Below are 26,324 nucleotides of genomic sequence, written 5' to 3'. Positions count from 1 at the left end.
CCCTCAATGGAAGAATGTTTTGTATTGTGCTTAACCAGCTCTTAGATGTTCTGGATACTCTGATTATCCTGATGTAGTCCAAGAGCTTCTCCACATCACAGTGCACTTCAAGACAGTTGATAATGCTATTGCTCCTATTGCCTGGGTATCGACAGCTTGTCTGTAAGGCACTGTAGAAAAAAAATCTAACCAGGGGTGATTGATAAGTTCGTGGCCTAAGGTAGAAGGAGTCAATTTTAGAAAACCTGGCACATTTATTTTTTTCAACATACATGTGCACATGTAGCCCCCTCCTACATGTACACACTTAGTCCAGCGGTCGTGGAGCATACGGATCCCTTCTTTGTAGAAGTAGTCCACAGCAGGGGTAATTGATAAGTTCGTGGCCTAAGGTAGAAGGAGATGAGTTATACAGCTCTTGTTACATGCACGTACAGTTCAACTCTTTGAGTGAAAATACAGAAAGTTTGAAAATAACTCATCTCCTTCTACCTTAGGCCACAAACTTATCAATCACCCCTGCTGTGGACCACTTCTGGAGGTCCAAGACGCTGACTTCTACAAAGAAGGGATCTGTATGCTCCATGCCTGCTGGACTAATTGTGTAAATGTAGGAAACGTAAATGTAGGAAACATAAATGTGCTAGGTTTTCTAAAATTGAATCGTTCTACCTAGGCCACGAACTTATCAATCACCCCTCGTATACAACTTCTAAATCTATATAAAGAAAATAATACACAAAAGATGTATTAATATTTGTGTAGATAAAATAAAAACTGATATTTTTCAATCAATTTTTGACAAATTTAGACTATCAAGAATGTTAATAAATTAAACATGCAATTGAATAGATATATTAGCAAGAAAGCACAGGAAAATATTTTAGGCCTTATGAAAAGCAAATTACAAATGAAAGTTTGATTGCTGGCCTGTGAACTGACACCAAGTCTCAATAATGAATACTTCAGCGTCACTGCTGCAAATTGACTCTTGTGCACTACTACAGTCAGACAAAACTCAGGTTTCATTATGATGCCATTTACCACCAGATTTCCAACATACATTGCCTGTGTTCATAATAGGCAAGGAACTTAAGACGTGATTAACAATTACCCAGTTTAGAGTTAGGATCTTTAGGCACATGATCAACCATACAAGGAAAAATATTAAGGTTAATGAGGAAGAATAATAGAAATGGACCAATAGACTACTCCAGGTGCAGGAAAAACAATGCACACCCTTTTAATGCATCCAGACGCACCAGTTACAGTTTCCTGAGTTCACGTGATTCAAATACAAATAAAACCTTTTAAACACGAAAGAAGAAATGAATAATTTAAATCAGTTCAGTTGATGTAGTAGTAGTCAGTTAAGAGTAGAAAAATCATTCCCCATGTTGCTATTAGTTTTGAACTGTGATTGGGTAAGGCTCACTTTATCTGAGTTTGTCACCTGGGCGCATGCTTTGCAAAGTGTAGAAGAGCCAATCATCTACAACAAATTAAGATGGTAAATAATTTACTCATTTACAGGATTCCTTAAAACTTATTCATTTTACTCATTGACATCACAGGAACAGTAGCATAGTATTTAGCACAACACTTTACAGTACCAGCGACCAGGGTTCAGTTCTCGCCACTGTCTGTAAGGAGTTCGTACGTTATCCCCATGACCACATGGGTTTCCACTGGGCGCTCTAGTTTCCTTCCAAGATCCAAAGGTTTACCAGTTGGTAGGTTAATTGGTCATTGCAAATTGTCCCATGAATAATTTGGGGGATTGCTGTGTGGTGTGGCTCGAAGCACACTGTATATTAATAAATAATAAAACTTAATAAATCATTGATGGTACAGAATATAAATCTATCAGAATATTACATGCATAGAATGCACAGAAATTCTACCTATCTATGCAAAATAACTTTTGAAAGTCACAAATTCTGACTGTACATAAGTAATGATAGGATCCTAAGGAATGTTGAATTCAAGATGATGATTCAGTTTTCTGTGCCTTTGGATGGTAAATTTGAGGGGTACGAAGTGGTTGGGAAAATTGGACTGATAATCATGAATTCATAATGGCTCTGAGAGGTAATGATGACAAAAAGCACAACTAACAGAAGATTTTTTGGTTATGCCTGGTTAGATGAACAAAATCCAGTATACACTGTTTGGAAGTTACACAAAGCTGGCATTAGTTGCTGCAATTCTTTTGCAGTAGACAAAAATCTGCTGGTTGGAACTTATCAAGGATGCTGACAGGAAGAGCAATGAAGAGCATGACTAGTACAAAATGATTAATCCAGATGATCATTTTTCTCCAACCGAAGACACACATGAGAAGCTATGCTTTGATTTTAAGGACCTCAGATGAAAACCCTTCGAATTTTACGATGCAAGGATGCTCATGGTGCACTTTGGAAACCAAAAAAAAATCAGTTATACTTTGGTGTTATCACAGAAGTGCTTGTTATCACAATTCCCTCAGAATTTTAAAATTGCAAACTCATCACCACAATCCAGAGACATAAACACAAGAAGGCAGACTAAGACTTTTGTGTTGAACCATCTAGAGTAGCAAACCTCTCTCAATGAGAAGTTAAACCAAAAATGGAACTTCTCTCAGCAGACTATAGAAATTATTTCAAAGCAGAGAACTTTCCCTTGGTATAATGACCAACGTTTATCCTTCAACTAACCTCACAAAATGCAGATTATTTGGCGATTACCATATCATTCTTTTGTGGAAGCTTCTTATTTGTAAACCAGTACCCACAACTTATAAAAGCTCGTCAAGTGAACAAAGATTGGCACCATATGAATCCCAGTCTTTCAGTTGCACAGACGACTCTTATGTCGATGTCTTAAAGTACAGCAACAGAAGGAGATAAGCTATAGGTTGTTTCCTCCATCAAAAGCACAAAGTCTAACAGGATTTCACTTAAGATTTTCTGAAAACTCAATTTTATAGTCTATAATTCCAAAGGATTGTAAACAAGGCAACTCCATAAGAAGAGCTATTGTAATCAATATTTCTGCTCTGAATATTAAGTCTAAAGTTTACTTAGAAATGGACAATCTTTTCCCAACACCTTTTAGGTTCGCCCAAATTATTTTTCAAATCACTAGCACTTTAATAGTTATGACTGAAAGTTTACAGTAAGTAGGGCATAGGATTTTGGAACCTGCACTTGATGGTCAGACAACATTTTTACCCCATCAAACGCTTACCAGAGTTTGTTTTGTTAAAAATATCAGAAACACACTTCATTTAAATCACACTTCACAGCACTAACAACACAAACAATCCAGTTGTCTCTTCACAAGAGGGTGGGGATAAGAGTGGGCAGGACAAAAAGGAGGGACGTGCACTCATTCACAGAACATAGAACATAGAATAGTACAGCCCATTACAGGCCCTTCGGCCCATAATGTTGTGCTGACCCTTTAATTAAGAAAGACCACCTGGAAGTGGAACCTGACCACAAGGTGAGATGTGACACGATCAACAAAGTCAACAAAGGGGGATTCTTGATTCTCAGTTCCTGCAGCATTTTGTGTGTGTGTTTTGCTCTAAAATATTTTACATGAGATCTCTTCTTTAACTAACTCAGCTGTGGCTAAGCCCCTTCACCCTGACTGAAAAACATACATTGGAGCAGGCAAACCGAGCAACACGCTCGACTTCAGTGAACCAGGGTAGTGACAATGCAGACTGGAACAAGGAAATAAAGTTGGAACTCCCGATCAAACAAATGGAAGGACAAGGCCACGTACCCACAATGTGATGTCATTGTGTTGACACTGGCTAATGAATTTTTGTTATACACCTCGAAACCTCATGGACCCCAGTTTGGGAATTGTTATATGAAAGCAACTTTCCAGATGCTAAATATCAACTATCTTAACTTGGCATCGTTTAAGTTTTCAAAATCTCTGTGGTGTGTGCTCAGAAGCCCAGGATTTAGCATCTCCTCCTTGTTTCTGTACTTGATGCTTTCAAACAAGATGTACCAGAACTTAAGAAATCTTAGTGATTCTCTGAAACAAAGGTCAGCAGAGAGGAAAGATCTTGAAACTCATGTTAATCCATATGGTATATTTATTCTTAGTAAACAGCAAATTTTCAAAAAAGGTATTAGTTATAAGTGGTTAAAGATAATCACTAAAAATTTATTGAAACAGCTTTGATATCTGTTCTACTTTCTTTTTGCACTAGTTTCTATTTGTGATCTCCAAGTATGGCTCCGAAGTTCTGCTCTGACCTAACTCAGTATCCCATACACTCTTTCTCCTTTTTCTTCTGATGTACACACCTCGTCAAGTACTGTTATTTTAAATTTGTCATTATATTTCCAAACCTCTTCATGGACACACACCCCCTGCATTCTAATACACCTCTAACTGACCATCATCAGATATTTCAATACCCTAATCCTTGGTCCTTCATTATCCCAAACATAAATGAGTCACATACAAATTCACTTCTGTTGTCATCATCACAGCAGTTCTAACTTTGTACATGTGAACAGAAAAGATTCTGCAGATGTTGGAAATCCAGAGCAAAGCATATAAAGTGCTGAAGGAACTCAGCAGGTCAGGCAGCATCGATGAAAATGAATAAGTGATTGACTTTATTGGCCGAGACACTTCATCAGGACTGGAAAGGAAGGGAAGACGGCACCCTGTATTTTGTTGGATCAGTCCAGGCCTTCTTACTCCCCCTGCTGTTTATCAAGGTCTCAGGATTCCAACTGTTGTGACTTTTGGTAACAAGCCGCTTGACCATTGGAAAGTGGAGAACTCGGACAAAAATAGGTTGACGGCAAGTGAAATATAATAGGAAATAGGTGAGATGGTGGTGGGGCACAGAAGGGATAAATAGAAAATATAACATTCACAGAAGATTGTTTCTGCATTTCCTGCACTCCCAATGTTACCTATATTAGTGCCTTTAGGATCACTATCCACATTCAATAAAGCATTTAATTTTTAATTTTTGTAGAACTAGGCATTAAAAATAAAGTTATGAAGTGAATTTTCCTATATTTATTGCTAAATGACAAACGACAAATTCTAGATATGAGAGCAATTTATTGTGTTCTATAGCACAGAAACACCCATCACACGCCTCTCCTAATCATCTTCCTCCTCACCCAAGTGCGCACCAACAATCAAGCACCCACTTACACTAATCATATTTTATTCTCCATCATTCCCATCAAGTTCCTCCAGGTTCTACCACCCAGCTAAAACTAAATTCTCTCTAAAATAACCAGGTTTGACCACCTTTGAAGAAACCAAAGGCCATCTCATACACTAAAATTCTAAAGCCTGAGGGGCCTCTGCACAATTTATCAGTTCTCTCAGGCACGTACAGGAGCCAATGTAGATTTTCACTCATTCAGTTAAGCACTTCTGCCATCTTGAGACAATATTCAGTTATTACATCCCAATCAAGTTAACTTGCCTTTATTTACATTTATGTAATTTTCTAGTTTAGTATTACACACTAGAAAAAAATCACAAGATGGAAATTGAACATGTACAATTTTGATTTGAATACAAAGTCTTAAGCCTGCACATTATTTGAAAATAGTGTAGCTTTTAGATGTTATTTATAAACTTTTATGCATTACATTCATGAGCAGAATGTCATACTAGAAATATTAATAGTCAGGCTGACCAATGTTACATCAATAAACTTGTACACCAAATCATTTCTTCTATTTACCATAGTGCTGAAATTAAATTTATAAAATTACTGTTGACAGTGAGAGTTACCACCATACAGTACAAGATAAAATTTGATCCTCTAAAATGTTCTGTCCAATAAAATCAAGAACAAGTTAACAACTGGAAATTTTACACCAATATGCTTCTAGCAATTCCCTTTAGAATTTGGAACATCATTTCTCTACTTGAATCCATGTAATTTTTTATTAAAAACATCAAATCTTTCCCTACAATGAATAGCTCATAACATCACTGATGTACAGAACAAGAAATTCTCCAGATGCTTATTTTAATCTACTACACCATACTATGAATCCTTTTAAGGCTTTGTGACAATTGCACCAAACGCAATGAGAAGATTCTTCGCTGAATACACCAAATGTCATAAAGGAAACAAATGTGACAAAATGAAAGAAGCGCCTTAATGTCTCATTCTGGACACTTCTCATTATTTCTCAAGTTTAAATCAATAGAATTTAGTCAAATAAACATGTGATACATGTAAAACACAAAACCACTCATTGCATTAATACAGGCATGGAGATATCCAACTCTAAGAAATCAATGAATAAATGTGATTTCCAGTGAGTTTCAGGACAGACTGCAGCCCCAAAGATAGACATGCATTTGTGGAAAATACCTCACCTCAACCAGTCAGAATTGTCAGAGGTTCACAATGCAATCAGAAAAAGTTACAGGAACTAAGTAACTTCTAAAGATCTGCAGACATTAAATTGGAGAACGACTAGACAACTTTGTCGCTTGATCTCATATTCTGCAATTTGATTACTGTGCAAAAATTGGTTGATCACAGGCAGACTTGAATATACCCAACAGCTGAGCATTCAAAAGTCCAAAGATTTGCATCACCGAGCAAAGAATTTCTCCTTGTATCTGTCAAAACATTACCTAGAAATAAATTTTGACAGTAAATTTCCTGTTAGTTCTTCTTGGAACTTATTCCTTGGTACTCCAATAAGTAAAGGATGACCCCACTGAATAATCACATTTTTTGCAAGTGGTATTAATGCTGAGTGGATTCAGGAATGCCAGCAATGAGTCCAAGAATATTCACAAATGGAAATAATAACATAAAAATGACTTTAAATGACGGGAGCTAAAGTCGACTGACAGCTGAGAAATGCTGCAGAGACAGACCAAAAAGCCTTGTCAATGGATGAATGAAAACACCACAATTAAGCACATTTTGCTCAATCTGAGAACAAGTATCAGGGAGTGACAAAATAGTATCAAAACATTAATTGTAAGTACTCATTATCCCAATAGTTAACTGAAATTGGTTTTGACGGCCAGGATTCAGTTAGACCAGGTGTTTAGTCACCACGAAGACAGCTGTAAGATCAGAACTCAAAGACAGCGTGGCAATACTGCTTACCGTCAGCATAAAATGCAAACTGATAAAGGAAAGCATATAAATGACCAAAAGGAAGACAGGAATTAAATCGAGTTTCAAATATTATGTGGAAAAGAACAAATATATCATTAGAGAAGGGTAATGAAATTTTTTTCACAAGAAACAACAGTAAGAGCAGTTTAAGAAGATAAAATCACCAACTCAATAAACACAGAAGATATGGAGAACATACAACAGCATTTCAAACTGGAGGTCACCAGATATCTATACAGGAATCTCTATTGTACGAAATAGGTGAAACTAGAATAGAACACTTTAAGTCGGATCCTGCTGGAGAGAAACTACAGAATCTGGTAATAATGAATACTCTGGAAAGTTAGTCTGAGATAGGATACCGGTTTCTCCACCTGCAAATGACTAGCCTTTCCTATTATTATTGACTGGTCTTGAGGCCATCATGAACTCCAACTCCAATGGGGTTCAATTCCTCCCACGCCAAATACCTGCACGGTCACATTTCTACGCCAAAGAAAATTATCTCCAGTTCAAACTTTCTAATTCTAACCTCATCCTGTTTACCTTCAATGACTGAATACAAGTTTTTATGTCTCCCCCTTGATTCTCTTATTTCCATATTTATTCATCATCTATTTAGATAATGGACAAATTTTTCCCTCGCTCTCATCCAGAGGCTACCATCACAGCAATCTTGTACACACTAAACATCTGACTATAATGCTTGTGTTTCAAGATGTTTTATCTTCATCCAGGCTTTCACTGAATACCAGAACATGAAACAAACTGCATAAGCATATGTAACTGGGTTAACATTTTACCATGGATCGGAAATAAATTTACATCACCAATTTGTAAAGCTTTTAATTTAACATGTCAAAATATTAAGCAGAGACCAAAAGAAGAAAATAAAAAACAGGAAATAAGAAATAGGAGCAGGAGCAGGCCATCTGGTCCATTGAGCCCAATCTGGCCATGGACTCATCTCCACCTACCTGCCTTTTCACATAACCCTTAATTCCCTTACTATGCCAAAATCTATCCAGCCTGGTCTTAAATATATTTACTGAGGTTATAACTGAGGTAGATAAGTTCTAGAAACAGGCATAATTTTGTTTCAAACAAAAACACGTTAAGGTTTCCTCCCCCAAGTACTGTTTTTTGACTCATATAAATTTTTCTTCTAAGTGCTCATTAAGGAAAAGTTCATTGCACAGTTCTGTCGTGATTTCAAATGGAAAACTGTAACACTGCCCCATATGCTAGCTTTTAAATGAAATCAACTGGAGATTGAACTTAACCACTTAATTATACAAGATACTACTTAATTTCATTATAAAACACTCAAAAGCATTCCAAAAAGCAGAACAATATTAAGCATTAGCTGCCAACATGAATAAAAATATACAAATGTCATAAATGATATATCCAAATGATAACATGTACAAAATATAGACCCTCCATGCACATTGCTAAAACCAATGAAAATGACAGTGATTCATGCACATTAAATTCCACAAAGATAATTGCACAATTACAATTACATACAAATTTCCATTTGTAAAAGAGCACCATAATACTAATGCTTTTGGAACAAAATCAGTCTCAGCTGTAATTGACCTGTGGCTGGCCTTAAGTTTGTAACAAAGCACTCAAGCTTTTTGCAGTTTACAGTACAAGAAATAATTACCTTGTAATTACTGTTCCACACCGTATTTCCTCAATGCTTTGCTTTCTTGACTTCTTTCAACAACAGATCTTACAATATACGCTCGTGATATTAAACCTGATCTGATGACTTTGAGTAAACATACCAAAACCCACTCATACTGCAGCTGGTGAAAAAGAAGAAAATAAAACTTACTTTCGAAGATGTTCATGTTCTTTCAAGAACAGTTCTGTCCTTCTGTTATTAACTCCTGATCCACTTTTGTAAGATCTGAAGTTAAAATGGAAACACTTTATTAAAATGCCAATGTAAATGACAAAAATTACTTTGGCACCACAGACACGTCACACTTTGAAAATATTTATGTACCAAAGTCAATTCTACTTTACAGTCTGGTTAGTTAGCTAGTTAGTTAGTTATTTTAGAGATACAGTATGGAACAGGTTCTCCTGGCTCACTGAACCACAATGTCCAACAACCCATCTGTTTATCCCTAGCCTCATCATAGGACAACTTACAATGACCAATTAATCTACTAACCTGCATGTCTTTTGGACTGTGGGAGGAAACCGGAGTACCCGGAGGAAACGCGCGCTCACAGAAAGACATACAAATTTCTTGCAGAGGAGGTAAGAATTGAACTCTGATCTCCAAAGACCCAGGTGTAATAGCGTCATGCTAACCACTGTATTACCGTTGCACCCTAAAAAAAGTTAATCTGCCAGCACAAAACTAAAGCCACGAAGATAGTCATAGTCATACTTTATTGATCCCGGGGGAAATTGGTTTTCGTTACAGTTGCACCATAAATAATAAATAGTAATAAAACCATAAATAGTTAAATAGTAATATGTAAATTATGCCAGTAAATTATGAAATAAATCCAGAACCAGCCTATTGGCTCAGGGTGTCTGACCCTCCAAGGGAGGAGTTGTAAAGTTTGATGGCCACAGGCAGGAATGACTTCCTATGACGCTCTGTGTTGCATCTCGGTGGAAAGAGTCTCTGGCTGAATGTACTCCTGTGCCCACCCAGTACATTATGTAGTGGATGGGAGACATTGTCCAAGATGGCATGCAACTTAGACAGCATCCTCTTTTCAGACACCACCGTGAGAGAGTCTAGTTCCATCCCCACAACATCACTGGCCTTACGAATGAGTTTGTTGATTCTGTTGGCGTCTGCTACCCTCAGCCTGCTGCCCCAGCACACAACAGCAAACATGATAGCACTGGCCACCACAGACTCGTAGAACATCCTCAGCATCATCCGGCAGATGTTAAAGGAGCACAGTCTCCTCAGGAAATAGAGACGGCTCTGACCCTTCTTGTAGACAGCCTCAGTGTTCTTTGACCAGTCCAGTTTATTGTCAATTCATATCCCCAGGTATTTGTAATCCTCCACCATGTCCACACTGACCCCCTGGATGGAAACAGGGGTCACCGGTACCTTAGCTCTCCTCAGGTCTACCACCTGCTCCTTAGTCTTTTTCACATTAAGCTGCAGATAATTCTGCTCACACCATGTGACAAAGTTTCCTACCGTAGCCCTGTACTCAGCCTCATCTCCCTTACTGATGCATCCAGCTATGGCAGAGTCATCAGAAAACTTCTGAAGATGACAAGATTCTGTGCAGTAATTGAAGTCCAAGGTGTAAATGGTGAAGAGAAAGGGAGACAAGACAGTCCCCTGTGGAGCCCCAGTGCTGCTGATCACTCTGTTGGACACACAGTGTTGCAAGCACACGTACTGTGGTCTGTCAGTCAGGTAATCAAGAATCCATGACACCAGAGAAGCATCCACCTGCATCGCTGTCAGCTTCTCCCCCAGCAGAGCAGGACGGATGGTGTTGAACGCACTGGAGAAGTCAAAAAACATGAACCTCACAGTGCTCGCTGGCTTGTCCAGGTGGGCGTAGACACGGTTCAGCAGGTAGATGATGGCATCCTCAACTCCTAGTCGGGGCTGGTAGGCAAACTGGAGGGGATCTAGGTGTGGCCTGACCATAGACCGGAGCAGCTCCAGAACAAGTCTCTCCAGGGTCTTCATGATGTGGGAGGTCAATGCCACTGGTCTGTAGTCATTGAGGCCGCTGGGACGCGGCATCTTCGGCACAGGGACGAGGCAGGATGTCTTCCACAGTACAGGAACCCTCCGGAGCCTCAGGCTCAGGTTGAATACATGGCGAAGTACTCCACATAGCTGAGGGGCACAGGCTTTGAGCGCCCTGGTACTGACACCATCCGGTCCTGCAGCCTTGCTTGGGTTGAGATGTTACAATATCTACTCCTGCAAGAGTTTTTACTCTATGTGAATTAAAGCATATTTAAGTAGTTTAGCATCAGCATAGATGATAATTTTTAAAATTAACTGCATAAATTAACTTTAAATTCAACTTGAAATACAAAATAAAATGAAAATTTACAATTGTTTTATTGGTAATACAAGTCAATATACTTATGTCCTACTCATATACTCATGTTCAGTATTAGTAGAAACAAAATATATTCCTTTTTGACCAAAACACATTTCAAATAGCTTACTATCACAATGTTAGTTTGGATCCAACAAGCTTCTTTTTAAGCTAAGATTTAACAGAATATGTAACAAATAATAAAAGCTCCCAAATTATTTTAAAAATGACCAGACTGAGCAAAAATTGCTGCTTACTCGATGTCTTTCCGAACTGATCCCAACAAGTCCTCTCGCTCTCTAATTGCAATAAAGTTTGCTTTGGTTTTATTAAATTCATGTGTATAGTCCTGTAGAGAAAAATAAACACTATGAAATCATCGGAGTTTTTTTTTCCTGTGGCATAACTTCTGTAAGATAGAAAACATAGATTAAGAATTGGAAGATTCACATCATTTTTCATTCCCTCAAAGTTAAAGTCCCAAAGGACTGCCTACACAATAGCCCTTCTTCAAATCCAAATACTGCACTCAATAGTTTTGAGGGCAAATATGGAAGGCAGCACGCACTAACTTATTATCTGAAATGTGTTGAAAAATCAGTGAAGATCAGAGCATTAGCAAATTAATATGTTTAGTACCCTGAATAAGGTGATATACTTCCTACAGAGGGAACATGTATTCTCTAAGAACATAAGATACAGAAGCAGGATTAAGTCATTCAGCTTGTCAAGTCTGCTCTGCCATTAAATTAGCCTTTTTTCAACTCCATTATTGCTATTCTGTCTGTAACCCTCAACCCGTTTACCAAAGTTCAAGGTAAATTTATTATCAAAGTATACACACGTCACCATATACAATCCTACAATTCATTTCCTTGCAGGCGTTCATGGTAATTACAAAGAAACTCAACAGAATCAATGAAAAACCACACACAAGATGAACAACCAATGTGCAAGACAACAAACTGAGCAAATATAAAAAGAAATTAAAAAAAAATAATAAATAAACAATAAATATCGGGAACATGAGATGAAGAGTCCTTGAAAGTGAAACCATGCAATAGGCTGTGAGAGCATTTCAGTGCTGGGGTTGTTGGGGTGAGTGAAGCTATCTCTGTGTTTTAAGAGCCTGATGGTTGAGGAGTAATAACTGTTCCTGAACCTGGTGGTGTGGGTCCTGAGGCTCCTGTATTTCCTTCTCGATGGCAGCAGTGACAAGAGAGCTTGGCTTGGATGGTGGGGGTCTTTAATGATAGATGCTGCTTTCCTTGGATGTGCTCAATAGTGGGGAGGGCTTTACTTGTGATGACTCTGTCTACTACTTTTTGTAGGTTACCAAGATGACACAAGGTGACTCTTTGGGCTGCACACAAACTTCCAGACACACCTCTTCTGAGCTAGCAATCAAGAACATATCAATCTCTGCCTTAAATATGACCTGCCCTCCACAACTCTCTGAGGCAATGAAATGCAGAGATTCTTGACCCTCTGGCTGAAAAATATTCCTCCACATCTCAATTTTAAAGGGATGCCCCTATATTCTGAGATTGTGTCCACAGGTCCTGGACTCTCTTATTAAAGGAAACAAACTCTCAATTTCTGAGCTATCCAGGCCATTCAATCTGCAGTAGGTTTCAATAAGATCCTTCCAAACTCTAGATTCAATACAAGAGTCACAATCAATGCTTAAAATATATTTTGTTTTTTTCTTAAACTGTTCCAGGGAAATAATTTGAATTAATTACCCTTTCAAACACATTCACACACTGATTCTCAGAATGTTATCTAATTAGTCCCTTGTCTGGTTTCACTGTCTGGGCAAGTCCCATCTCAATAACCTTCCTACAATCTTTACTAGATTTGGGGATAGACTGGCTCTTGACACACTGCATTTTTAAATCACTTTAATCCTTGCATACATTAAAAATAAAGACATATCAGTCATCCCTGTTGTACCTACTTAGCAAAAGTATATGTTTCAAAAGTGCACTGAATTATAGTGTAAAGATAAGATTTAATTTCTCACAGATGCATACAGAATATTAACTTAATCACAATTAACAATGAATTTAAAAACTACCAGATTGGAACTACCAGTAGAAATACGATTATCTACTTGTATTAATATACACAGATTACTCCAATTGTACAATCTAGCACATAAGAATAATTAACGTTATTCTTGGCCGAAGTATACGATTCTTTATTGTACAACAGAAAAGACCGATTTCTTACAGCATAAAATTAAAGACATGTTGATACTGCAGTACGATCCTAATCAACCAAACTGTTGTCTTAAACAAGGTAAAACAATGACGGAAACTAGGCCTAATATTTAAAACAATATAGTCCATGAAGATTTGCAAATAATATGAGAAACCAAGAAACAAAGTTGGTTGCATGCTATATTTTTAAATCTCTTGAATTTTGCATACATTACAAATAGAAGATTATATCAGTTATTCCTACTCAGCACAAGATGTTTCTAAACCATTCTGAATTATAATGCACAGAAATGATTTAATTTCTTGAAGCTGCACACAGAAGATTAACTTCATCATTAGAATAACTTGACTCATTAAGATCAAGTCTCACCTTTAGCACAACTCTCATGTACATACTTTTGACTCGTTTCCCTCAATATCGTTGATTAACAATAGTCTATCTCACATTTAAGATTAAAAATTACCAAGCATCAATTGTTGTTTAGAAAGAAAATGCCAAACTACCACTACTCTAGCATAGGAGTGCTTAACGTCACTTGCATTTTAAGCCACATTGTCTCGGTAAGTGCCTTGCTCGGCAAAATATTAGTATTTTTTTCCCAATTCAAGTAGAGTACAAATTTTGCAAATCTCTGCTTTATCCTTCATCTTCTAGTTTCGTCAATGAAAAACCCTACTGATTTGGTCTTTCATTGGCTTCCAGCAAAACTACTCCACTTATTTGGATATTTCTACAGATGTGCTGTGGAGAGCATTCTGATTGGTTGCATGCCATATGGTAAGACACACACTTATCCATTCAGGAAACAGCTTCTCCCACTCTGCCATCAGATTTCTGAATGGACAATGAACCCACGAACACCAGCTCACTATTTTATTTCTTCTCTTTTTGCACTACTTATTTAATTTTCTTTTATATATACTTATTTTAATTTATAGTTTTTATTATTATGTATTGGAAATTTCAAGACATACGCCAGTGATATTAAACCTGATTCTAAAAAAGCAAAATGTTTTGCATCTGCCCAGAACCAATGAATTAGCTGTTCTTATTTTAAAGTGTAGAACTGTCACACTACTGTCGATGTTCAAACACTCAAGATTTTAAAAAAAGTCTGATGGGTAAGCAGGATACTTGAAGATAGTTGAAGTGTGTCAGTGGAAAAGTGTATATGGAACCGGAGGAGACAGCAGAGGTACTTAATGAGTACTTTGCTTCAGTATTCACTACGGAAAAGGACCTTGGTGATTGTAGGGATGACTTACAGCAGACTGGAAAGCTTGAGCATGTAGATATTAAGAAAGAGGATGTGCTGGAGCTTTTGGAAAGCATCAAGTTGGATAAGTCACCGGGACTGGACAGGATGTGGGAGGCAAGGGAGGAGATTGCTGAGCTTCTGGTGATGATCTTTGTATCATCAGTGGGGTGGGAGAGGTTCCGGAGGATTGGAGGGTTGTGGATGTTGTTCCATTATTCAAGAAATGGAATAGATATAGCCCAGGAAATTATAGACCAGCGAGTCTTACTTCAGCGATTGGTAAGCTGATGGAGAAGCTCCTGAGAGGCAGGATTTATGAAAATTTGGATAGGCATAAAATGATTAGGAATAGTCAGCATGGCCTTACAAGCCTGACTGAATTTTTGAGGATGTGACTAAACACATTGGTGAAGGTAGAGCCGTAGATGTAGTGTATATGGATTTCATCAAGGCTCTTGACAAGGTACCCCATGCAAGGCTTATTGAGAAAGTAAGGAGGCATGGGATCCAAGGGGAAATTATTTTCTGGATCCAGAACTGGCTTGCCCACAGAAGGCAAAGAGTGTTTGTAGACAGGTCATATTCCGCATGGAGGTCAGTCACCAGTGGTGTATCTCAGGGATCTGTTCTGGGACCCCTCCTCTTCATGATTTTTATAAATGACCTGGATGAGGAAGTGGGGGATGGGTTAGTAAGTTTGCTGATGACACAAAGGTTGGAGGTGTTGTGGATAGTGTGGGGGGCTGTCAGAGGTTACAGCGGGACATTGATAGGATGCAAAACTGGGCTGAGAAGTGGCAGATGGAGTTCAACCCAAATAAGTGTGAGGTGGTTCATTTTGGTAGGTCAAATATGTTGGCAGAATATAGTATTATTGGTAAGACTCTTGGCAGTGTGGAGGATCAGAGGGATTTTGTGGTCCAAGTCTCAAAGCAGCTGTGCAGGTTGACTCTGTGGTTAAAAAGGCATATGGTGTATTGGCCTTCATTAATCGTGGAATCGAATTCAGGAGCCAAGAGGTAATGTTGCAGCTATATAGGACCCTGGTCAGACCCCACTTGGAGTACTGTGCTCATTTCTGGTCGCCTCACTACAGGAAGCCATAGAAAAGGTGCAGAGGAGATTTGCAAGGATGTTGCCTGGATTGGGGAGCATGCCTTATGAAAACGGGTTGAGTGAACTCGGCCTTTTCTCCTTGGAGCGACGGAGGATGAGAGGTGACCTGATAGAGGTGTATAAGATGATGAGAGGCATGACCGTGTGGATAGTCAGAGGCTTTTTCCCAGGGCTGAAATGGTTGCCACAAGAGGATACAGGCTTAAGGTGCTGGTGAGGAGGTAGAGAGGAGATGTCAGGGGTAACTTTTTTTACGTAGACAGTGGTGAGTGCGTGGAATGGGCTGCCGGCAACGGTGGTGGAGGCGGATATGATCGGGTCTTTTAAGAGACTCCTGGACAGGTACATGGAGCTCAGAAAAATAGAGGGTTATGGGTAACCCTAGGTAATTTCTAAGGACATGTTCCGCACAGCTTTGTGGGCCGAAAGGCCTGTATTGTGCTGTAGGTTTTCTATATTTCTATCAAAATGTTTCCCAATCCAGTTTGTAAACCCAGAATTCCAAGGCCATTAAAGCTAATTCATGCACAAACATTTCTGCTACCCTTTTGGTTGCAAGTAGAAAAAAACTGGTCCATCAACAGCCAGAAGGGTTGTCAGAACCTTTCTTGTGAACATTACGCTCTTCTTTTTAACATTATTTTCAAACTCAATAAAGTTTATACCCAAGAGATTCTGCAGATGCTGGAAATCTTGAGCATTATACACAAAATGCTGGAGAAACTCATCAAGTTAGGCAGCATCTATGGAGGGAAATGAACAACTAATGCTTCAGACTGAGATCTTTCATTAGGAAGGTCTCGGCCTGAAACACATTGTTTATTCCCTTCCATAGGTGCTGCATGACTCAGTAAATTTAACAATTGTCATAAATCAAACTGATTAAAAGTTTGACTTATTGTTTATTTCAACATACAGAAAGTGCATAACAAATCCTATGATCATACAGCAAAGTCATTAAATTTTCCACTGACGGTGACTGCAAACTTCATGCGTTAATTTTTGTTATCCTGAACCTGGCAACAGACATCCTCAAGAAGACGACCAGAAATGTTCCCAGTTTGCCCCTCATCATTCGCATCACGTTATACCATTCACTATTTCACCAATAGCAGCTTCTGACTCACTGAATTGAGAATAAAACTAGTTTACAGCCTTCCGGGAGACTCATTTTCCATCTTCCCTGCAGGAATCTGTTCATTCACCATAATGATAGTCTGCTGTCAAGATCACGCAATTATACCTGCTTTATTTCTTGCAAATGGTTTTATATGTAGTGCTGATTACATGCATTATCACAAACTGCCCTGTGCAACTTCAGGTATTTTTCAGCAGAGGCATGACCAGACGATGTACATTTGGTAGTGCCCATTTGCTATTTGCTCGCACCTTGGCTGACCATAGCTCTTGACATCTAGCTTTTGGACCATCAGGAACATAAGAGTTTGAACAATCATAGCTTTAAGGCAGTAGTCCCCAACCTCCGGGCCGCAAAGAATGCAGCGGTGCAGTGGTAGCCGGAATGCACCCAGCACATCTTTAAGAAAAAAGCTGAAATAAACAAGCTAATTAATTATGTGCTACCCAGCACGTAAATGTCAGCCCAGATTAGAGGCGATGCAATCGGTAATCGCCTCTGATCTGGGCCGACATTTACGTGCCAGGTGGCACCTAATTAATTAGCTTGTTTATTTTGGCTTTTTTCTTAAAGATGTGCTGGGTGCGTTCTGGTTACTGCTGCACTGCTGCATCCTTTGCAGCCCGGAGGTTGGGGACCACTGGTTCAAAGTATCCAGTAATGATTCTGCATCATTTCTATTGTATGGCTAATGCATTCCCATTGAAATAGCATCATACAGGCATAGAGGTTTCAATCATGGAAGGGTGCAGCAACCATTTGGAGACTGCAAGCTCTCTGATGCATTAACAGGTGGCACAGTGATACAGCTAGTAGTGATGCTGCCTCACTGCAGCAGTCATGGTTTCAATCTTGACCACAGGTGCCATCCATATGAAATTTGTACATTCTCTCTATGGGTTTCCTCTGAGCACTCCATTGTCCTCCCACATACCAAAGAAGAAAGGTAGGTTAAATGGTAACAGTAAATTGCCTCTAGGGTATAAGTGAATGGCAGAAACTTGTAGAGCTGATAAAAGTTTGGAGAGAATAAAAATGGAATGAACATAGGATTGTTGTACGTGGGTATCTGGTGATGGATGTGAACTTGGTGGGCTGAAACGACTGTTTTGTGCTGCACCTCTCTATGACTCTACGACTTACTTTGCAAAGATGTAAATCCTTCTGACTGACAATCCTCCAGTGAATAAAAAAAATTCCTTTCTATAATTATATTGCGGATATCTTCATTAAATCTTACTAGCTTTCCCAATAGGACATCAAAAGCTACGACATTTTATTTGGAGCTATCATTCTGTTAAATTTAAATTATAATAATGAGATAACCTAAAGTTTTTTAACAAAAGGATAAGGCATGCTATTTTCAACTTTATTTTAATGGATTTTCACTCCACCCTCACAACAGTTCCTAATTAAAATGCAAGAAGTTCATTTCCAGAGAAACTATTATTCTGCATCATTTCCAGATGAGCTCAATACCTTCTATGCTTCCATTGACCACCAGAGCAGGAAGGAACCATCGTGCACCCTCATGTCTCCTGATGATCCTTTGGACTCAGTATCTGAAGATGACCCGCAGGCTGCCTTCAAGAGAGTGAACTCAAGGAAAGCATCCGGTCCGGACGGAGTACCTGGCCAAGTACTGAAGACCAGTGCAGACCAACTGGCTGGTGCACTCAAAGATATCTTTAACTTCTCACTCTGGCACTGTGTGGTATCTACCTGCTAAAAGCAGGCTTCAATCGTACCACTGCCCAAAAAGAGCATGGTATCCTGTCTAAATGACTATCAGCTAGAGGCACTTACATCCACAGTGATGAAGTGTTTTGAGAGGCTGGTGTTGAAGTACATCAGCTCCTGTCTGAATGGCAACTTCGATCTGCTCCAATTTGCCTACTGAACCAACAGACCTACAGCAGATGCTATCTCATTGGGTCTGCACAAAACCCTGGAACATCTGGACAGCAAAGGTGCATACATCAGGATGCTCTTTATTAATTGCAGCTTGTCATTTAACACCACCCGTACCTCAAAACTAATCAGTAAACTTCAAGACCTGGGCCTCAATATCCCCTTGTGCACTTGGATCATGGATTTTCTCACTTGTTGACCCCAGTCAGTTTAGATTGACAAAAACATCTCCTCCACAATCCCCATCAGCACAGGGTTGTGTACATAGCCCTCTGCTCTACTCACTTTACACCGACTATGTGACTAAGTACAACTCCAACACTATATACTTTTGCTGATGACACCACTGTTGTGGGCTGTATCAAAGGAGGTGATGAATCAGCATACAGGAGGGAGATTGAAAACTTGGCTGAGTGGTGTCATAACATCAACAATGTCAATAAGGCCAAGGAACTGATTGTAGACTTCAGGGGTGGGAAACCAGAATTCCACAAGCCAGTAATCATTCGAGGATCAGAAGTGGAGAAGGACAGCAATTTTAAATTCCTGGGTGTCACTATCTAAGGACCTGTCCTGGAACCATCATATATATTGAGAAGAAAGCACAACGATGCCTCTACTTTCTCAGGAGTCTGTGGAGGCTTGGAATGTCATCAAAAACTTAGGCAAACTTCTATAAGATGTGTGGTGGAAAGTGTGCTGACTGGCTACTTTACGGCCTGGTATGGGAACACCAATGCCTTTGAGCGGAAAATCCTATAAAAGGTAGTGGATTCGGCCAGAACATCACAGGTAAAACCCTCCTAACCATTGAACATGAAATGTTGCCTTAGAAAAGCAGCATCCATCAAAGATCCTCATGAAAAGATGTTTTTTTTTCCCTCGCTGATGCCATCAGGAAGAAGATACAGGTGCCTCAGGACTTGCACCACCAGGTTCAAGAACAGTTACTACCCCTCACCATCAGACTGTTGAACAAAAGAGGATAGCTACACTCATTTAAGGACTCAGTTATATTGACGGATGTTATTTCATGTTTATTATATATTGCTATTTATTTAAATCTGCCTTTGCAGCTTGTTTACAGTTTACAGTTCCTGATGTTCACAGTTTAGTTACTGTTCTATAGGTTTGCTAGGTATGCCTGCAGAAAAAGAATCTCAGAGTTGTACGTGGTGATATGTATGTATTCTGATAATAAATTTTACTTTGAACTTTGATGTGCTTCATCACCAGCCTCTCAAAACACTTCATCACTGTGGAAGTTCAGTGCCACTGGGCGATAGTCATTGACACAGGTCACCATGTGCTTCTTGGCACATGTTGAAGCACGTGGGTACCACACACTGTTGAGGTGAGAGTTTGAAGATAGCTGTGAACACACCAGCCAGCTGGTCAGCACAGGTCTGTAGTACTCAGCCAGGTACCCCGTCTGGACCAGATGCTTTCCTTGGATTCACTCTCCTGAAGGCAGCCTGCATGCCACCATCAGATGCTGAGACCAAGGGATCATCAGGAGATGTGGGGGTTCACAATGGTTCCTCCATGTTCCAATGGTCAAAGTGAGCATAGAGGAAGTGAGCTCATCTGGAAGCGAAGACATACTGTCCTTCATGTCACTTGATATAACTTGCGCAACACACAAAAAAAAAATGCTGGTGAATGCAGCAGGCCAGGCAGCATCTATAGGAAGAGGTACAGTCGACGTTTCGTGCCGCGACTCTTCATCAGGACTAACTGAAAGAAGAGATAGTAAGAGATTTGGGTCACAGCATTCAAACCTGCCACAGCTGTCCAGCATCCTTCTTTGATTCCAGTTTAGTCTGGAATCTCTACTTCACTCAAGAGATGCTACTTCTTGTAGCATTCTTGATCTCCAGACTGATCTGACCCTCAGCAAATTTCAAATTTCAAATTTCGTGGTTCATCCAGGGTTCTGATTTGGAAAGACCCTGAATAATTTCATGGGGACACACTCTTCTACAGCTATTTTAATAAAATCTGTTACAACTCTGGTGCAGTCATTCAGATCCACAAATGAATGTTTGAACACAGCCCAATTCATTGACTCATTGCAACCCTGTAATTGTTCCTCAGCCATCTGCAACCACCTCTCAGTTGTCCTAATCTCTGAAGCCTTGCTTCTTAGGCCTTGTCTGTATGCAGGTAGTAGGAGGACAGCCAAATGGTCAATTACCAAACTGCAGTCTAGGCAGGGAACAATAGGCATTCCTTATGGCGTAGCAGTGGTCTTGTGTGTTGGGACCTCTGATGCTAGAGGTTATATGCTGGTGATAATTGGGCAGAATTTTCTTCAGACAGGCCTGGTTGAAGCCTCTGACTACAACTTGAAATGCTTTGGGGTGTGCTGTTTCTTGTCTACAGATGACATCATGCAGTGTCACAAGTGCCTGCTTATAGTTGGCCACTGATGGTATATAAACTGCAGTCAGGATCACAGATGAGAACTGCCAAGGTAAATAGAATGGTCTGCATTTGATCGATAGGTGTTTCAAGTCAGGGGAACAAGAGTTCGACATAACCTTCACTTCGGTGTACCAAAGAGAACTGACCAAAAAGTACATGCCTCCACCCTTTTCTTTACCAGAGTTCACCCTGAAAATCATAAATCCTTCTGGTCTGACTGCTGCATCCAGCGTATCCACAGATGGCCAAGTCTCGAAACAGCAAACAATTGAGATCTGCCTCCAATACAGCAAGCAGCCTTGCCCTCAGCTTATCAATTTTATTTTCTGGCAACTGCACATTGGCCAACAAGACGCTGGATAGAGGAAGCCTCATTCCTCTGGATATCCCTGCTGTCCTGCTGCGCTTCCAGCCATGGTGATAACCCTTAAAGGCGTTAACTGCTCCGCATTCTTTTGTTGATTGTGAGATCTTGATGTGATTTCTAAATCCACTGTTAAGAGGAAAATTACATGCTGCAGATCACAGCGAAAGTAATTGAAAAGTTTAAGAGGAAATGTGGAACAATTATCTGCAGCCTGCAGAAAGTAGGCAATGATTGCTAGCGCCAACTTTTCAGATTGAACTCCATCTTCCACTTCTCAGTCCAGTTCTATGCTATCTACAACACTACCAGCCTTTGTGTATTCTGCAAACTTAATAGCCCACTCTTCCACTTCCTCATCCAAGTCATTTATAAAAGTCACAATAAGCCGGACTCCCAGAACATATCCCTGAAGAACCGACCTCCAGGCAGAATATGCTCAATCTTCTACCACCCTCTGCCTTCAGTGGGCATACCCCTAAAGAGAATTCTTCTGTGAAGTAGTTGGACTATAACCCATTCCTCCCTTTGTCCTTACCACCACTAACAGTGAATTGGAATTAGAATAGGAAAAGAAGGATTTATCACATAAAGATTATAACTATTGTGTCTGCAAATGGGCAGATTCCAAATTCTGACTCTTGGAAAAGCTCTTGGCCACAGAGCTAGCAATGAAGATTCCCTCAATGGCTTTCCTTAGGCAGACAACAGGAGGTGATAATCTGTAAAAACACCTTCAGACCTGCCTCCACTTTTGAAAATGCTCATGAGATCTTCTAGCATGTACTCCTTCCAAATAAAGATGAAAAAGCCACACTACCTTCAGTCTGATTTCCCATCATACTGCAGGTAATGTGGACACTCTTGTTGTAGCATATTTAGACTTAGTTTCCAACAGGTGCCAATAAATCTAATATATTGATGAGTAACTGAGGCTTAGGGACAAAGCATACCACAGTTTTACCACTGCATCAAGTTGAGGAGATAGGCTGACGAAGCTTAACACATTTGCTTCAGTAACCATCCTAATAAGAGCAAATCATCCAAAATAGCCAGCTGAAGTATCATATAGAGGCAAAACATATTCATTTCAGTTATAATTCATCTTATCTTTAACAAGTTCAAAATAAACAATTACTTGGTATGGTGCTTGGATGGTGATGGCGGGATGGTGGTAAGGCAAAAATGGGAGTGGGTTGTAGTCTAATTTCTTCAAAGGAAAATACTGCATTATGGAAAGGATCATTTCAGAGATCTGCTAATGGTATACCCAAATAATAACTTTACCAGAATGAAGCCTACTTATTGAAGAATCTTACCTGTAAAATATCCCTATGCCTTTGTAGTGTGTGCATGAGTGCTGCATTCAACGACGTAACACCTGGTGTTGAAGTATATTCTGCCATTTTGTCATTTACTCCTGTGAGCTAGAGACAAGTATAAATAAAACAATGAAACTTGTACATAAAAGCACAGTTACAAAATTCTTTAACAAAACCTTTTTTTAATACCTTTAACTTTCCTCTTTTATAAACATTTAATATTGTGTACCACTCCTGCTGCTAAGAGGCAAGTGACATTATTCCAACTTCCCCACAAATGCTTAAAAGTTATCTTGAGGCTGTTCCATTATACAAAATTAGATACAAATTTGAATTTTCATGGTGGCTACTTTCACAGAGGGATGAGCTGAGAAAGTTTAAATACCGCTCAATTGGATAGAAAAATAAACAGCAAGCACGTATTCTTAGTAGTGTACCACTTGTGGACCTTTTCTTACAAGTCTGCTTAATGTGGCACTGAAAATCAGGAGAAATGATCAGAAACATGGAGGACAGGATGGAAACAAATTCAGTTAACTCCTTATCACTTCTTGGCTAATTATGTATCACTCTTCCTATATGGGTTACGACACTTCCAAATGAACATTCAAATTAACTCTACTCTAAATTGTCAATTTACTTCATTTAATAGCTTTCTTATTATGTAATCTGAATCATAGTTCAAGTCCAACTCTAGGATATAAAACTAAGTTGAAATCTCTAACACAGCAAGCTACATTTTCAAAAGGGCAGTAAAGGAATAGGGAAATTATGTTGATCTGAATGTAGGATATCTTGTGATAGTATTCCAAGCAGGATTACTTCTTTCCCTGCTAATAAAAATGGATCACACGCTCATTGTTTCTGTTTTATTCAGGAAAACCCCATGCACAAAATCAATATGTATGTATAAAATTTAATTAATTGTGGACTTTTTTTATGAGGTAATATGGTTCAGTTTCTTTTAGTTTGTATTTTTTGTAATGGTCTGATTTTCATACATGAAAAATAGGGATAAATATCTCTTATATGCCTATAATGATACTGAAGAGCATTCAAATGAAGATGTATGGAGTAATTAAAAGCTATTATATTCAGAGTAATGAGCTAGGAACAGCAAGGTGCAGTAATAACTGCAAAGCATTTTCAGAAATTTTTGAAAGTTTCTGACTTGTTTTAGTTTACTTTATTTAGTTAAGTCACTGCAACTCTACGGAAAAGCTTTCACCTTTCCTATTAAGGAGACTAACAGATTAAAGAATCGTTATAGCCAGCAGATCACATACAAAAATTGCTGACAAAGCAGTATACCCCATCATCATCTAGTACTTATTCCTCCAGCAGCAAGTGCAAAGTCATTACCCTTAAATTAATTTCAATCAGTTACAACAATGGCATCTCCAGGTCTGGTTAATGGAAACTTAATCATCTTCGGTTAGACCACGAATAGTGAGATCATTACATGCAGACATGTGGGTTTCTTATTTATGCAACGGTTAACAAGCAAGGTAGAGAAACAACAATTAGATTTGGATCTCTGGAATGTCTTGACACTATAGAGGCTCCAGAGAAATACATCTGCACAATTTACAATGAATTTAAGCTGTTTCAGTCACCTTAATTGTGGCAATCACTTACGGAATTGCATGAGGGTTTTGCATGTAGCTCTGGAACTACACTGTGTCAATAGATCCATTATTTTTGCTAATTCTGCCATGATATCTCTGGTCCAACCACTAAAATACGAGCTATTTCATAAATATATTTTTACATTGAAATATGACCACAGAAATGATGATTGACAAACAAATGCCACATTGCATAACAATGGCGGACGTTGGCAGGCACCAAAAAGTAGTTGGCAGGCACCAAAAAGTAGTTGGCAGACAAATGGAGCAGTAAATGAGCCGAAGACTGTCACAATAATTTTGAACACTGTGCAGAAATCTAAGTAGTATAGTACCTGTTTGTGTGATTTGGGATGAAGAAATATGAAACAAAAATCTGCAAAAACAGAAAGGTAACTACAGGACAATAGACTTCTGAAAAAATAGAGAGACAAGACAAGGTTGCGCAATTCAGGCAAAATTATAGTAGTAAATGTAGCAATAACGGATGTAGCTTCAACTTCACCTTGGCTAGCAATTGTTCAATTTCCACAGCCATCGTTTCAAACATTCTGTCTTGGCTTGATCCATTAAGAAGCGGCGTTGTATCAGAACTAGAAAGTTGGAAAGAAAAGGGCAATAAACCAGCAGAATAATGCAAAGTAAACGTTAGCCATATAATAGATTATGTGTAATTAAATAATTTAATCAATCTACCCAAGTATGTAAATAGCTAAAATAACTGTTATCAATAGTCTTAAGTCAAAACATCCTTCATCAACTTTACAGATGTTTTGTGTGGAATGTGTATTTTAAAGTTATTAAATGAAATATGTACTGATAACAAAAACACATTCAGCTTATCAAAATACAAAATGACAATTTTTCTGGTTTTGAAAATCAATATGCTTTTATCTAACTTCATATTTATTCTGTTAAATGGCTGAATTAAGCAAACACGAGTCTAGTTTATTTGGCAAACGATGCAAAAGCAGAGAAGGTTAGAAGTACTGTTAAAGAAGACCTCAAATTTCAAAACAATCAAGCAACAGAATTAATTTTTGAGGGGCCAGCTATGGACAATTGGATTCCTACCAAGAAATGATCAGTTATTTTCAACTTATGCTGCTACCTTCAGAAACAATAAGAAAGCGCTTCCAAAACAGACATTTTGCAAGTTAGTCTGAAATAAGACAATTTTTAAACTTGCTCCACATAGGAATTTCAAATAAAGGAACAGGACATCAAATATCAACAGGAAGTACTGTACTTCCTAAAAGTTTTATATTAGAAGGCATCCAAGTACAGAAAAACTAAACACCTTCCCACAACACAGAGTCACATTAGCATCAACGAACTCCCTCATCTTCAAAATCTGGCGTATAAAATGTCACTATAGTCCAAAAACTGAATTAGATCAGAGAGACAAATACGAGCAACCGCATTGCTTTTGAGAAGGAGGAAACTGAATTATAAGCTACTAAGTAAATGTGATAAATATGATGGGAAAATGCTAGAATACATTAAGAACCCGGATAAAGTGATCTGCTTCGGTGGTACTGCTTCCACCGGTTTAAATATCCATTTCTTCTATCACACAACATGACTGCAATACTCGCTACCTACAGGATGTTGTACAGCAGCTGCCAATGCTTCTTTGGTAGCATGCATGTCAACCTGACCTGGTGTTTGAATTTTCCTACAGCTCTTAAAGATCCTAAGCAATAGTGAATAACCTGCACAAAGG

At 38.8% G+C, this 26,324-nt stretch overlaps 1 protein-coding gene across 2 annotated transcripts in view; it reads right to left on the bottom strand.

The window, feature by feature from the left end:
* The window catches only part of gosr1 (golgi SNAP receptor complex member 1), a 126,650-nt gene that overhangs the window by 71,095 nt on the left and 29,231 nt on the right, over window positions 1–26,324 (bottom strand). For both annotated transcript variants that reach the window (XM_072243166.1, XM_072243167.1), the window contains exons 3-6: window positions 25,104–25,191; window positions 22,968–23,075; window positions 11,466–11,557; window positions 8,991–9,065 (exon numbers count right to left, since the gene is read on the bottom strand). In XM_072243166.1, coding sequence (XP_072099267.1) covers window positions 8,991–9,065; window positions 11,466–11,557; window positions 22,968–23,075; window positions 25,104–25,191 — 363 coding nt within the window. The remainder of the gene's footprint in view (window positions 1–8,990; window positions 9,066–11,465; window positions 11,558–22,967; window positions 23,076–25,103; window positions 25,192–26,324) is intronic.

Source organism: Mobula birostris, chromosome 25 (genome assembly GCF_030028105.1).
Source record: "Mobula birostris isolate sMobBir1 chromosome 25, sMobBir1.hap1, whole genome shotgun sequence".
NCBI classification, from domain to species: domain Eukaryota; kingdom Metazoa; phylum Chordata; class Chondrichthyes; order Myliobatiformes; family Myliobatidae; genus Mobula; species Mobula birostris.
This window is presented reverse-complemented; position numbering and strand designations above follow the sequence as displayed.